Genomic DNA, 13,801 nt, shown 5'->3' with positions numbered 1-13,801 from the left:
TTTGTTCCTGTACATTTTCTCTGAATTAATAAATTGAATTAACTAACATTTGCTATAGAATCTGGTTAATCTGTCCAAAGTTATATGGAAATACAGCAATAAAGATTAAACAGTGATCCCAATTAACTACAGATGCTGATCTTGTGATTAAGTGACATTCTTGTATAATTTTCACTTCAAGAATCATAAAAACTTTGGCAAATCAAATCTAGAAAACATATACACTAACACCACAACAACTAAGATATAAAAGCCATTTATTCAAAAAAATGTGGTGGTGTCAAATCACATACACAAGCCAATATTGAGCTACAAACACAGACCAAACAGTTCTATAAACAGAAATTGGAGTGTTCATATACCATAGTACCTGAAAAAGACCATTAATAAAAAGGAGTCCATAAGTATTTCATTTCACTTTTTCTATATGGCTCCTTGCTGAATGTCTTTGCCTAAGTTAGTGTACAATGAGCCAGAGGTAGAGTCCCAAGTAAAGCATCTAATGCCTCAGGGCTCCATTAAAAACCTTTATTCTTCTAAACAAAAGGAAAGCCTAGCCTATAGTTTTCTGTATGACACTGAAGTAAAGCCTCTTTGCTTGAACAGTACGGCATTCCCAAGCGCATTTGGCATTAACCTAGATTGAGACTGTGCTTTGTTGAACCGTCTCAGTTCTCCTCCCCTTCAGACTCCGACTCTAGAAGAGAAGGAAAACACTTCATGTAGGTTGCACAAGGACAGTGATGTGAGTAATTCTATAAAAATAACAAGATATCCTTCCAAAATTCAAATGGAAGTTTTCATCACACCTAGTGCTGCCTAGGAAAGGTTGGCAGATTAAACAGAGTAAACCAGAAAGAAATGCACAGCTTCAGAAGACGAAGATCTACTCTGCTACCCTCCACTGTGGAGCTCTTCATCTACAGATCTGCCACTCCAATTTTAACCAGATCACTAAGAATTATTCTGGTCCTTATCTGCAGAGCCATGCAATGAGTACCTGAGCTCAGTTTAATAAAGGATCAGCATTATTTGCTTGCTCTTCTAATCTCTAGGAGTAGGCTGTACTGCTATCATCCAGGAAGCACCCTTTAAACTATTTGCTCTGCAAATATCAATCACCATCATCATCCAGCCTATCTAGAAAGGCATCTGTGGTGTTACCCTACAGCAGGTATGAAATCTGTACAAACAAAATTTTTTATGATTTGTATAGCATAAGATGAAAGTAATTCAGAAGTAGGAAGAGAAGTAGAAGTAAGAAAAGTAGAAGTAAATTATAAAGTAGGAACATACACAGTATTTTTGTCACCTAAAGCTACTTTGCATCATACTTTATTTCTGTCTGTGTTCACCTGACAGGAAAGGGCTTGCTGCCAACAAATATTACACATTAGATCAGATTTCTCAGAGCAAACATGGTCTACATGTTCCTACAGTAACATTTTGTCTCTGTTTGTACTGGACTTCGTAATTAAGGACATCTGGCAGAGGGGACATGCAGGAAAGGATAAAAATAAAGAGCAACAAGAAAGGCATACAAGCAGAAGATTAAAAGGGGAAAAAAATGCTTAATTAGACCAAGATTGCTAGTCCAAAGTCTCTACTGTGAAAGGAGCTACCATTTTTATACTGCTCCCTGCACACGTGAATTGCCGCAGTCTAATCTGCTCCTTAGCATTACCACATATTCCCTCCAAGTTTCTAAACCCAATTACATTAAATGGATGCAAGTGAACACTAATAATTATATCCCTATCTATTGCACATGGATTGTTCTTCCCAATTTGAGGTGGAATTCCTTTTCCATGCAAAAAAGATAACTTATCTATTCAGTACAAACCAAAGCATTTTCCTATACAGGACACAAGAAAAACAAAGTTAAGGGCTAAAGAAACTGTTTTAAAGCAGTAGATACAGACCACATATCTTAGCCTCATCATTCAGCTAAAAGCAATTTCAACTGCAGCGGCACAGGCAGGCTATATTCATGTACTAGTACAGATGATAATAGCAGAAAAGGCACTGATACAGAAAACTCTTAGGTTGCACATGCTAAACACCAAGGTACTTCACGCTGTCATCAGTGCAGTGTTCCTCCCTGCAGAAGCTTAAAAGAATTTATCTACAGACAAGTGGTACCTGATGGCTTAAGGACTTCACAAGGACACCACGAACATTAAAAAGCAGCAAGTAGTGTTAGGCTCAGGCATGACTGGAAACAATTCGGAGCAGTCACCCCTGCTGTTTTTCTATTCTAAGTCTGTATACTTCATATGCCTGGTACAACTGAAATCTGGAAAAATAAATTTGATTTGCCAAGAGACTACCATATTTCTTTAAATGAATCTGTACCTTCTTCAGCGTTTTGCAGCCACTCCACAAATTTCTTCATCTGGTCAAGGAAAACACTTTTGCCTTTAGCAACATGTGCTTCTTTATACCACTTGAGGATAGCTTCTTCACTCAGAACATCAGCTGAAATACAGATCAGTGTTTGTAAAAAATCAATTTATTTTTTAGAAGTTAGAAGATTTTGAACATGAGGGAATAAAGAATTTTTTTAAAGGCAGCATAAAAAAACCCGTTAATAAGATTGCAGTGGAACAAGCTTTGCATGACCTATGTTAGGCTACAACTACAGAGTATCTGAGGCATATAAGGGATTCCAGATGCAATAGAATGTGTAACTTATTAGGCTTAAAATAAAGTACCAAATATTGTGCTGCTGTGAATGATGGTTCTATTCATCTACTTTAAATATACCACATAAGATGCTTGGGAAAAAAAAAAAAAAAAAAAAATCAGTCTGCACATCTTAGAAGTTACCAGAATAAGAAATACCATGCTTTTTCTTGCTGTTGGATCACAGAATTGTGCATGATTCTAGAAATCTTAAGTGACAGACACCTCCTCACTGAACAGTTAAAAGACAGCCAGCAGGGATTTTTTGCAATCATTTTTCCCCTAAAGGTTTTATATTGTTTTTAGCTAATAAGTTTTAAGGCCACTATTCAGACCACCCATTTTAAGGGACCGGCTCAGATGGACAGCACAGCTGACATTTTTCTGTCAAGCATCAAGAACAAAATAGCTGTCAGTGAGGGAATGTGAGGCTGAGTGAGATTCAGAATAAAGAAATCCTAACAAACAGCAAGGACACTTATTGTTTCCAACAGATGCAAATTTAGGTCTAGCAACAGACCTCTAGCCCCAGGAACAAAGCTCCTGTGATCCAGCCAAGCCAAAAATCTCAGTAATTGATGGCTGTGGAGGCAAAATCTGGGATCCACAATGGCATTTTGGCAGTTATGTAATGCAAGAGGCAAGAACAAAAAAATCCAACTGTATTTGTTCTATAAAAAGACTAAAGACAGCTTTCTACATCTCATTAGAATTTCCATTCTTTTTGTCTTTGAGCAAACTACCCTCCCTTGCTCTGCAAAATCAACACATTTCTGTCAAGTTCTTCACTGCTTCCTTGAGCTCCTTGGTGCTGTCCCACCCACTGGGTATTCGCTTGCCGAAGCGCCGACCCCAGCCATCACCTTCTGCTTCAGCCTAAAGGTTATAGCAGATGCGACAGGGCAGGGAAGAAGGCAAACTGAAATAGATGACACCAAAACCCCAAAGCATCTGATCAAATGAGACAGAGGGGACACATTTCACATATGCTGTTGAATAATAAACAGATGGAAGCAACCAGGGATACATTTGAACTTGATCAAAACTATCCCAAGACAATCAACAGCAATTGAATATGAAGCGTCCCTGAAAATTTGGAATTTAGTGAGTGCGTGTGACTGGAAGTTACCTTTTCTCTCTGACGCTTTTCAAAAATAAAGCCTCTTCTGCAGTTTGCTGCAACTGACAGGAAGTTGAAAAAACAGGGAAAACAGGACCGTGCTGGCTCTGGGCTTTTTTCAGTACATAGAAAGTTGTGCTTAGTGAGCCCTACAAGCGGCATAGGAAGACATTTCTTCCTGAAATCACAACTCACCACAATGAACTTTTTCTCCAATGTACCAGAAACACTGGAGCTAAGAAAGAAGTTTCAAACATGTTGCATTAAATACCTGCCAGTAGTCTTTAGCAGCAGTACAATTGCATTACAGCATTTAACAAATCGGGATTTTCATTTAGCAAACGTGAAAATAGTTCACATGGATCCTCATGAAACTGCTGTTTAATCCCTGCATGTAAAAAACTTATGTTCAACACAGAGTCCTGAAGTTCACACAACTACATATGCAGAATTACTCAGGGTGTGTGACATGACACTGTGATCCTTAGGGACAGGCAAAGAAATCAGGAGAGATTTCGGAGAGGGAAAAAAAAAAAAAAAAAAAAAAAAAAAGTAGAGCAACCCCCTCCCCAGCTCAAGCTAGCTCTTGGGTGTTTGGGTGTTGTGGACATTTAAAACCATGAAGCTGCAGAAACCTGTGGCTGCATTACAGTCCATACTACGACACTGTACAAGGAAGTGCCTCCAGGTAGGCGTGTATCTCTCAGTCCAAGAGTAACAGGATTTAAGTATAGTTTTATGATTTGCAGACTGTAAGCAATGGGTTTTTTGCCAAAGAGGAAGGGGGGACTTCTCCCTCCCTCCCCAAAACCCCAAACCTGATAACGGCAGCATTCAATCTCACTGTGTGCCTCGAAGATTAAAACATTCTCAAGTCAGGTGGATGAAAAATTTGCCTGTATATAACTCCATAGCAAGAAGCCTCCTACACTAACAGAGAAGAACAGAAAGCATTCAACTACAAAAAGGACAACTGCAACTCTCCTTTCATTTCTGAGCAATATTATTTGTAATACATTCATGCCTCCAGTGCTCATAAGAGATGATATTCTCCTGTCAGCACAGAGATGCTCAATTAAACAATCACGCAGGACAGGGTGTAGTTAATCATACCTCTAGGTTGCTTTGAAGCAATGGGAACACCGGGGGGTGGGGGGTGGGGGGGTGGTGGTGGTATCTGGAGGAGGAAGGGAATGATTCATTTTGTATATATATAGTTATTCCTCATTAAAGTTGATTATAGATATACTTTAATGGCTGAAGCTGAACACTGTGGTTCGTGGGTGTGTGCACATCATTTTCACTGCAGTCCCAGGTGATGTCAGCCCAAGAGAGCTGGTTTTCCTGCAGGTGCAGCCAACTGCTGCTCAAACCGCCCACAGCCAGAGCCTCTGGGGACATCCCTCATGAAAGGGAGAAGCTGCAGAGCAGAGAGACTGAAGAGCCCAGTGTCTTTACTGCAGGGTTAACTGGAAAGTTACTTGAAGTTCAGGTCTCAGCTTTGTACTAAATCACCCAGTTTGAATGAATTTCTGCTTTCAACTCAAACTGCATAGCCATCGGCAGTAAAGGGAAAAGCACAGCCTGTCAGCTGCCCCCACAGTCAATCAATCTGCAAAATTCAACTCTATTGCAGCTAACTCAGTTGGGAGGACATGGCCTTAAGGCAAGGGCTCTTTCAATACAAGGAATGTCACCCACAGGACACTTACAGTCTTTATGGCATATTTCTTTTTGCTAGGAAAATTTTGCATCCAGTACCGAAAGAAAGTGCTTGAGTAATGAAGATATTAAAAGATAATTGTGTTCCATCAAAAGCAAACCCCGCGTATCAAGTGGAACCTGAAGATTCAGTTCTTCTAAGCGCAGGATTCCTGTAGTGTTTGAGAAGACAGCCTGCATCTTTTGGTTGCAATATCTCCGTACTGCAAAAGAGTACCTCTCAGGCCTCATTATGCTGCCGCAAACCAGAGTACTACTTCATATGTACCTGTGATTTTTTTTTTTTTTTTTTCATTTTGTAAATATCTTCAGCTCTACTGCAAAATTACACAGAAGCTCTGTGTCTGCTAAGGGTGTTTGCTGTTCCAAGGGTGAAATTCTGATCTTCATGAAAAGAATGGTTATTAATTTCAATGGCATCACAATTTCACATTTGAAATTTCCAGACTGAAAGAAGGAGATTCTGCAAGTGAGTACCATAGACTCATTAAGGTTGGAAAAGACCTCCAAGATCAAGTCCAACTGTCAACTCAATACCACCATGCCTACTAAACCATGTCCCAAAGTGCCACATCTGCAGGTTTTTTGAACACCTCCAGGGATGGTGACTCCACCACCTCTCTGGGCAGCCTGTTCCAATACTTGACCACTCTTTCAGTAAAGAAATTTGTCCTGACATCCAATTGAAACCTCCCCCGACACAACCTGAGGCCATTTCCTCCTATATGATATATAGCATGTAATGCAGTAACAACAATGCTTATCTTACCCACAATTAAGGGAAACATTGCAACATGGAATGGACTAAAAAACAACATACATCTTACAGTGCAAGCATAACTAGCAAGGAGGCTGGCAAACTTATTAGGTGTCACTCAGGACCATTTAGTAATTCTTATTTTGCAACTGGCTTTTAGATTATTGGTCAAAATGCAGCTGGCAGATTTACAATTGCACCTACTTTAAGTGATAACCAGAGAAGCAACATCATGGCCAGGGATCAGTACAGAACTGGACAGCTTATTTTTCTTGTACCAGGAACACAAAGACATAGTAGTAATAATGTCAACAAGCTTTAAGTGACTACAGAACTGCTTTTGCAGATTGTACCTAGAAGCTGCTAAGAAGCTGCTACCATGTAAGGCAAAACGAGAGTTGGGCTTTCATTGGGGGAGAAGTGGATATTCCTCCTTGTTTAGAGACAGAATAAAAAAACCCTAAACACCACAGGTTTTCAAGATCTTCTAGGTGCTAATAAACTCCACCATTCCTCTTAATATATTTAGGTATTCCCAGGTAATTCCCAGGAAAGTAATCTGAGGGCTATTTTATGATGGAAATATGGGAAGGATTTAAATGCAAGATGTTTGATATGCTGTTGAGAGTAGTCATACAACTAAATTTGCCAAAGCATGAGTGGCATTTGGTACCTATCATCACTGATGACTATCTTCATGCCCAGAAAGCACTCCCTCATAATGAGTAAGAAGCAATAAACTGTCCACATTCACACTGGTAGATAGCTGCATTTCAGTCTGCCCATCCACAGATACTTCAGATGCCTTTATTTGCCACTAGAAGTTGTTCATTAGGTACCCTGAAACCTCTTCAGATCCTGTGCAGGGTACACTTGAAGCACAGCAGAAATGGGAACACAGATGTCTGCTGTTCCCTCACCACTGACATAGCCAGTAACAGCTTTTGGGGGCTGTCTTCCTTGACTATTAGGAAACAGAAGATATGCTGTCATCAGCAACTTAGCTACAATAAAGTGTACATCTCTAAAAAGACCTGATGGCTTGTTTCTACTTATACAGTATGATATATATATATATATACTTATAGAGGTATGAACTGGGGAGAAGGAAAGGGTGAGCTCTACCAGCACTGAAATGAAGCAGAGACAGACAGCATGGACAAGCCAAAGCCATGAGCTGTTAGAGCTCGATAACATCACGTGGGAGAAAGAGGAATTGGAGGACTAGCACTCCCAGAATCTTTGCCCGTTAATGCAGTAGCATCTCCTCACCTAACAGACACAGTTTAACTCCAAAGCTGCCTTAAATAGATGGAACTGATGTCTTTGTTACTGTGTCCAGTGCTCACAAGGACCCTACGGCTAGTGGCTGTAAAGCCAGGCGAGCAGTTGCTGGTAGGAAGCAGTAAGTCTGCCCAAACAGGGCAGAGCCAGCTTCAGCCTAAATGGGGCCGGGAAGGGCTGGCAGCTGTGCCGCTGTGTGACTGCATCAGATGGCAGAGAGGCAGGTGCTCCGGCATGGCATGCCTGCCTGAAATATTCTGGGCAGGAATACAGGCATGGTGAGTGTTACACAGGCAGGACATGCTGAACTCATGGCTTCCACCAACAGGCCATACAATAGCTCCAAACACTCTCCTAGACATCATATGAACCCTAAACAATGTTGTGGCACCTGTAGTGCTGAGGCTGAAGTCTTCTTACCCCTCCTAACAAGTCTGCCCGAGTACATCTCCAGAGTCAGAATAAGAGCATGTGGGGTGAGCGGAGTAGATGGGAACTGGGTTCTTGGAGCATGTTAAGTTTAATGTACAATTAAGCGATTTGTTTTCTTTTTTTAAAATACTTTGGAGTGTCAGGGTTGCTTTTGCAGGCTAATGCAGTGAAGAATTTACACAAGTTTTGAAGGGAATCCTACACAAGACTATTTCTGGTTTAACCATCGCTTATGGCCTGAGTGCACAGCAGTTACAATGCTCATTCACCAAGTCCAAAGTGAATTTTCTTTTCCAAAGAAAATGGAATAAAGTGCTTGCTGCAGGCTGCAGTTTCACGTTTGTTCTCAGTCATTAATAGTGTTCACATATTGCAGAATTTGAGGGCAGAAGGATAATGACCATTTGATCAATGAGGCCATGCCATATTGACACATGGACGGAAATAAATCCACATGATTCACTTCTGCTGTCTGAATCCATGAAATTATTTTAACAGTCTGAATTTGTTTGCCTTGAACACGTACCTGGACACAACAGGGTGAACAGAGATCAATACTGGGTTTCTACTCCTGCTGATTTTTCTCCTTCAACTATTTATAGCAAGAATGTCAGAACAAACTGTTTGGCACCCACCCATCACACGCAGTGCAAGACCATTAGTCTCTATGACAACCCGATCAGAATAAACTTGTGAAGAAGTAAAATTCACAATAAAAATTAAATCCCTCAATCTATGGCACCTGCAAGAAACTGGCGGGGAAAGGAAAAGGTAAAGAAGAATGAGGAAAGATCCTTCTGGCAGGGAGGGAGTAACAAAAATTTTAAAAAGCCACCCCTGAAAAATCTTCCTGCCATGAGGGTTTGCACTTTCAAGGTTTCTTAAAACCAAGGTCTAATCTACCTTTAAAATCTGCCAGGAATTTATAGAAATGTCTTCCTAGAACTGGTTTTACATAAGAACTATTCTGCACTTGAACAGACTGTGGACGATGCTTGGATATGCTCATGTTTCTTGACTACGGGATAAACGCAACAGAGGGAGAAGGGTGGACTTGTTTCGGCTTTTCCTGCTGCCGCATGCTCCTTTGAATTACCAAAGCGTAAGGTATTTCAGTATTCAACTCCAACACAACCTTCTCATATGCAATACCCAGAGAACATCTGTTTCCTACTACATGGTAGGTGAGCGGTTGGCACAGAGAACCCATGCACAGTATATGACAGTGGATATAGACTTTTACCTTTATAAAAGAGTACCACTATCTTCTGAAAGGCTTTCATGAAGTGGATGTTGTCATAACAGTACTCCTGCACCTTCTGGAGAAGAATCAACTCTGACTGGCCTTGAGTGCTGAACACAGCAAGCAGGGGGGCATATTGCTGAAAGAAAGGCAGGGTAGAAAACAAAATGCACGTCAATATACTGAAAATAAATAAAAAAAAATAAAATAAATGTTTAATGTGTTCATCATGAATTTTATCCCTGAAAATCTATTTCACTGAACCCTTACATTTACTTGCCAATTGCATTTACTTAAACACATACAATGCATGTACATAAATACCCATGAGCTTTTGTAAGACGTACTGCATGCTGTGAGCTAAAACTCAGTACTACTTAGAGATACTGAATTCTGTAAAATCAATTTATAAAGGCCACATCTTGGAATACTGCTCTTCAAACATTTCACAAGGTATCATGCTGCTGATTCAGAAGTGATGCTTTACTGATGTTCGTAATATAAGACATCCAAAGATGAAGCACATGAAAATACAAATCTGTACTTTCAGAGGTTTCAGAAGTCCCAAGGAATTGAATTAAATTAAATTACTCCAGGTTAACTGTGATCAAGTGTCATTATTTTTTCTCATTATCACCATCAGAGTATCATGATAACCTTTGCTTTGGTGAACAGAACTGTTTTCAAAGCACAGGATGAACTGCTAACTTTATTCTGACAAGACAGTAGCAGTACATTTTGTTGTCTTTTCCTGGAGTTTGTTAATATAATAAAAGATAAAGCAAAACCTTTTTTGTCATGATTTTTTTTCTCTAATTTCAGACCTTAAAATACAAAAATCACATCAAAGGACCATATCCTGTTCACTCCTTCCTTAAAAACTACAGTGTTTATATCCATATCTTTCCAATTCTCTTTCCTCTTAGCTTGTAGTGAGTCCAGCTAAGATTGCAATCTTAAATTTAAGGTAATATTAATAGCATTTTTCAGAGCTGAAGGAATACAAATTACCCTTAATGTTTCAAGAGCCCCTGGCCAAATATATATTAAGGTTACTACTTAAATTGTTCCCCACTGCTCAGCTCAGGCTTTCTGCATCATTTTCAGTAACACTGTCAGCCTGGCATTTTTCAGCTGGATTTGCAATGGCCTGATACCACAGAGTTCTGGTCTGTGCGACCAGGGCTGCTGATGGATGCGGTCAGGTAACAAACCACCCATCACCAGCAGCACTGATGGATACATTCAAAAGTACATACCCTTCAGGACTTCTTTGCAACGGGCTAAATCCTGAGGGTTTTACTCAACATGACCCATGGAAAAAACTATTAAAACACATGAAAACTGACTGAAATATGAAAAGTTGCTCCAGAATGCCTTTTGCTAAATAATTATCAAGAAATCACACAGCAACCGTAACAAGAGCAGGTAGGCAGGCAGACAGTAGTGTTACTTTTGGAAGAAACTTCCTTACAAGGTACCTATAATAAATCACTAGATGTAGCTAACACCAGAGGCTGAGCTTTTCCACTTCTGGCAGGTATAGCCACATCTTTAGAAAAAACGTTACTGTTTGGGTAAAAGCAGAGCAAAACTCGTGCAGGCTTTGGCTAACAAGACTCCCTCTTTTTCCCCTTTCAGCCTTTGAAGCATCCTGCTGGTATCTAGGCCAAGTTGCAGGGAGGCAGGGCAGTATCTATTGCAATTAATTTATTTAACAGCATCGGCAGAACCCACTGCCATCCACAGGTCTGTGAAGTGCTGCTGCCTATAAGCGTTAAGTAATGTATTAAAAAAAAAAAATCCTATCTTTTCGGTTTAGAAGATACCCTCATTTTGCCACATCCGACTGACTCCCTTCACATTCCTCTCTCACTCCTTAACTGGTACAGACTTGAAATTTTTCACAAGTGTCTCACTGACTAAGGAACCATAAAATTAGCTTCCTCCCATTGCTGGCTGAGCTTGGTGGCATTATTTTTATTCACCTCAGGTTAGGTAGCAGTGGATCACCAGCTGCAGTGTGATGAAGCTCACACCACAGCCTTGCCTGTGGCACGAAATGTCTGGGAGGATTCTCCCCACCCACAGGGTAAGTCTCTTCTCCGCACTGGAGGTGGCCTTGCAGTCAAGCCCCAGTGTCATAGTGAGGTTACTGGGATGATGAAGAGCTTATCCTGTAAGACTCAGGGTTTAACAGCTTGCCCTGTCTCCTCCTGAGTTCAGCTCGTGCCAGCCCTGCCACACATGGCATTTACGGGTTTGTGGCTGCCCACCACCTCCATTAGGAAGCCACCCATCAGCTCTTCATTTCTGAACATTTTTAGGAAGCCACAATGCTATTAATTTTTGAACACTGGAATGTAAAGCAGCAGCTAGCAAAGCTTAAATTTCTATTTCTTCTGCTTCTGCTAAAATCTTACCTGTAAGTGCAAATAGTAAATACCCCATATAATTCTGGTTTCAGACAGCAGATGTAGCTAGAAAGATGCTTGTCTTATATAAGCAAGATGCCTTACCTAGTTCAGGGGGGCTACATACACAACTGATGGCTTGGGTCAGCGAGATGCACAGGACTAAGCACCTAGTCAACAATAATTGTACAAGCCAGCTACTTTTCTCTTTTCCCAATGTTTAAATACTCCAAAAAGTGTGTGTTAATTTGCCCTGCAGTACTAGCTCAATGAATATTCTGTTACAACTCAGAGATATGGTCAATTTTTACATCAAAAGAACAAGAAAAACCAATGTCTATCTTTCAGGAAACTATCTCGTCTTTCTACTGCTATTTGGGTCACTTGAGAAGACTTCAAGGCATTCAGTTTTACCATCAAAGACTACACAAGATCCTAAGTGACTACATTTCTAGGATGACTGATTGGGAAACCAAATTCAGGTGAAAGGACAGCAGTAGTAGGAGCTAAACCAATGTGGGATCTCCAAGTATGGAGAGGCATCCAATATGAAGAAAGGAATTCAGATCAAGTTTAAGATCCATTTTACCATGAAGTACAAATTGCTTCTGTCCTAGGGCAAATCTTTGCAGCCCTGGCTATAAGGGAGTACTCTCTTGCTCATGCTTTACCAGTTTAAAAGGACTAATTCTGCTGAAAAGCCTCTCTGTCTCTGTTCTCAGTTCAAGTGTCTTGCACCACACAATTCCTTCAGACTTAGATGAGGAATACCAACCATAGCAATGACTCTGATGCCTCTGCATTGTTTTTATGTTTTGGGGTTTTTGCCACTCCAAGGTCATAAGAGTTTTTGTACCAACGTGTAACTGTGATACTGCAATCTGTCATTACTTAGCAAACTACAGCCCATCTTTCTCTCATCCACAAGGACAGTACCTGGATCAGAGAGCAACCTCACTATACAGTGCAAATGCTTTCAAGCCAGCTCCTAGCTTATTAGTCGAAAAGTTGCTGAGTATCCAGCTCCCACAGTCAACATCAGCAACAACCATTTCACAGATTCTGAGCTCAGCAGTCCTGCCTGGATCTAACCAGCTCTGTAAAAAGCCAGCACAGGTGCCACCTCACCATGGTCCCAAAACTTCTTTGCTTCTGGCAAAGACATTGCAAAGGCAGCTCCTGCAGGCTTACTAGTCAGATCTGAGCAGAGCTGAGTCTCAGAATTTGCTTAGCATTGTCCCCAAGGCAAGGACCCTCTCAGGATCCAGCTCACTGAGAAAGTGCCACGCAGAGGTGCTCAGGCTGTGACCACCTCCGTTTGCCCTGCTTCTCTGCATTGTATGCCTCAGGACTATACACAATGCTTGGTGTGCTCAGTGTCAGCCCTCAAAACTCTAAATCTCTTTGATTTAAACAGGGAAAAACTTGACAGATGTAGAATGTATTCTGTTAATTCACAGCAGCACTTGCCTCTTCACCCACGCACGCACCTTTAGATGTTTGAGGGCTTGCTCTGCAACCAACTCTTCTTTCTTGTTCCATTCCACAGCATTCATGACACAGGTCCACAGGAGACCGATCACTGCTGGCTCTGGCAGCTCATTTCTTTTCATTTCCTCTTTTACATAAAGTACTACCTGGTGCAAGAAATAAACTGCTGTCTTAAGCAACATTTCCAGTCAACCAGAAACAATGCTGACTTACCATATACTTGCAGTTATTTACAAATAACACCATGATATAGAAGTGATAAGAAACAAAATTAGAACAAGAATAATAAAAAGGAAGCATTTAGCATGTTTTTATTTAGCAACACTACTATTACTTGACAAGTTTTGTCCCTCCCCTCCAGCCTAACAGTTAATGCAGTTAAATGAAATACATTCTCATCAAGTACAACTGAACAAAAAAACCCAAACCCCATAGTCAGCTGCACTTGTAAATCCAGAGGATGTTTTGTTGCTTTAGTCTTAAGCACAGTGTGAACTGATGAATAAATCAAAACAATTTAAAGAAAAACAGAGGAAATCTGTGAGGTGCTCACATCTGTTCTTCTGTACCTACTGCTGATTTAAGTCTTTGACTATTATTATATAAACAGAAGTTGTAAAAAACCACTCTTTACCTCTTTAATTGGGCATTCC

At 40.5% G+C, this 13,801-nt stretch overlaps 1 protein-coding gene across 1 annotated transcript in view; it reads right to left on the bottom strand.

Annotated features, from left to right (window-relative positions):
* Positions 1 to 259: 259 nt before the first annotated feature.
* The window catches only part of BZW2 (basic leucine zipper and W2 domains 2), a 35,841-nt gene continuing 22,299 nt past the window's right edge, over positions 260 to 13,801 (bottom strand). The window contains 5 exon segments of the mRNA XM_009646393.2: positions 260 to 697; positions 2,356 to 2,478; positions 9,244 to 9,382; positions 13,148 to 13,294; positions 13,783 to 13,801. The exon segment at positions 13,783 to 13,801 is cut by the window's right edge and continues 10 nt beyond it. Of these exon segments, the coding sequence (XP_009644688.1) occupies positions 669 to 697; positions 2,356 to 2,478; positions 9,244 to 9,382; positions 13,148 to 13,294; positions 13,783 to 13,801 (457 nt within the window). The 3' untranslated portion in view covers positions 260 to 668.

This window comes from Egretta garzetta, unplaced genomic scaffold (genome assembly GCF_000687185.1).
Source record: "Egretta garzetta isolate BGI_Z169 unplaced genomic scaffold, ASM68718v1 scaffold629, whole genome shotgun sequence".
Classification (NCBI taxonomy): Eukaryota; Metazoa; Chordata; class Aves; order Pelecaniformes; family Ardeidae; genus Egretta; species Egretta garzetta.
The sequence above is the reverse complement of the archived record's forward strand: the minus strand, read 5'-3'. Positions and strand labels throughout refer to the sequence as shown.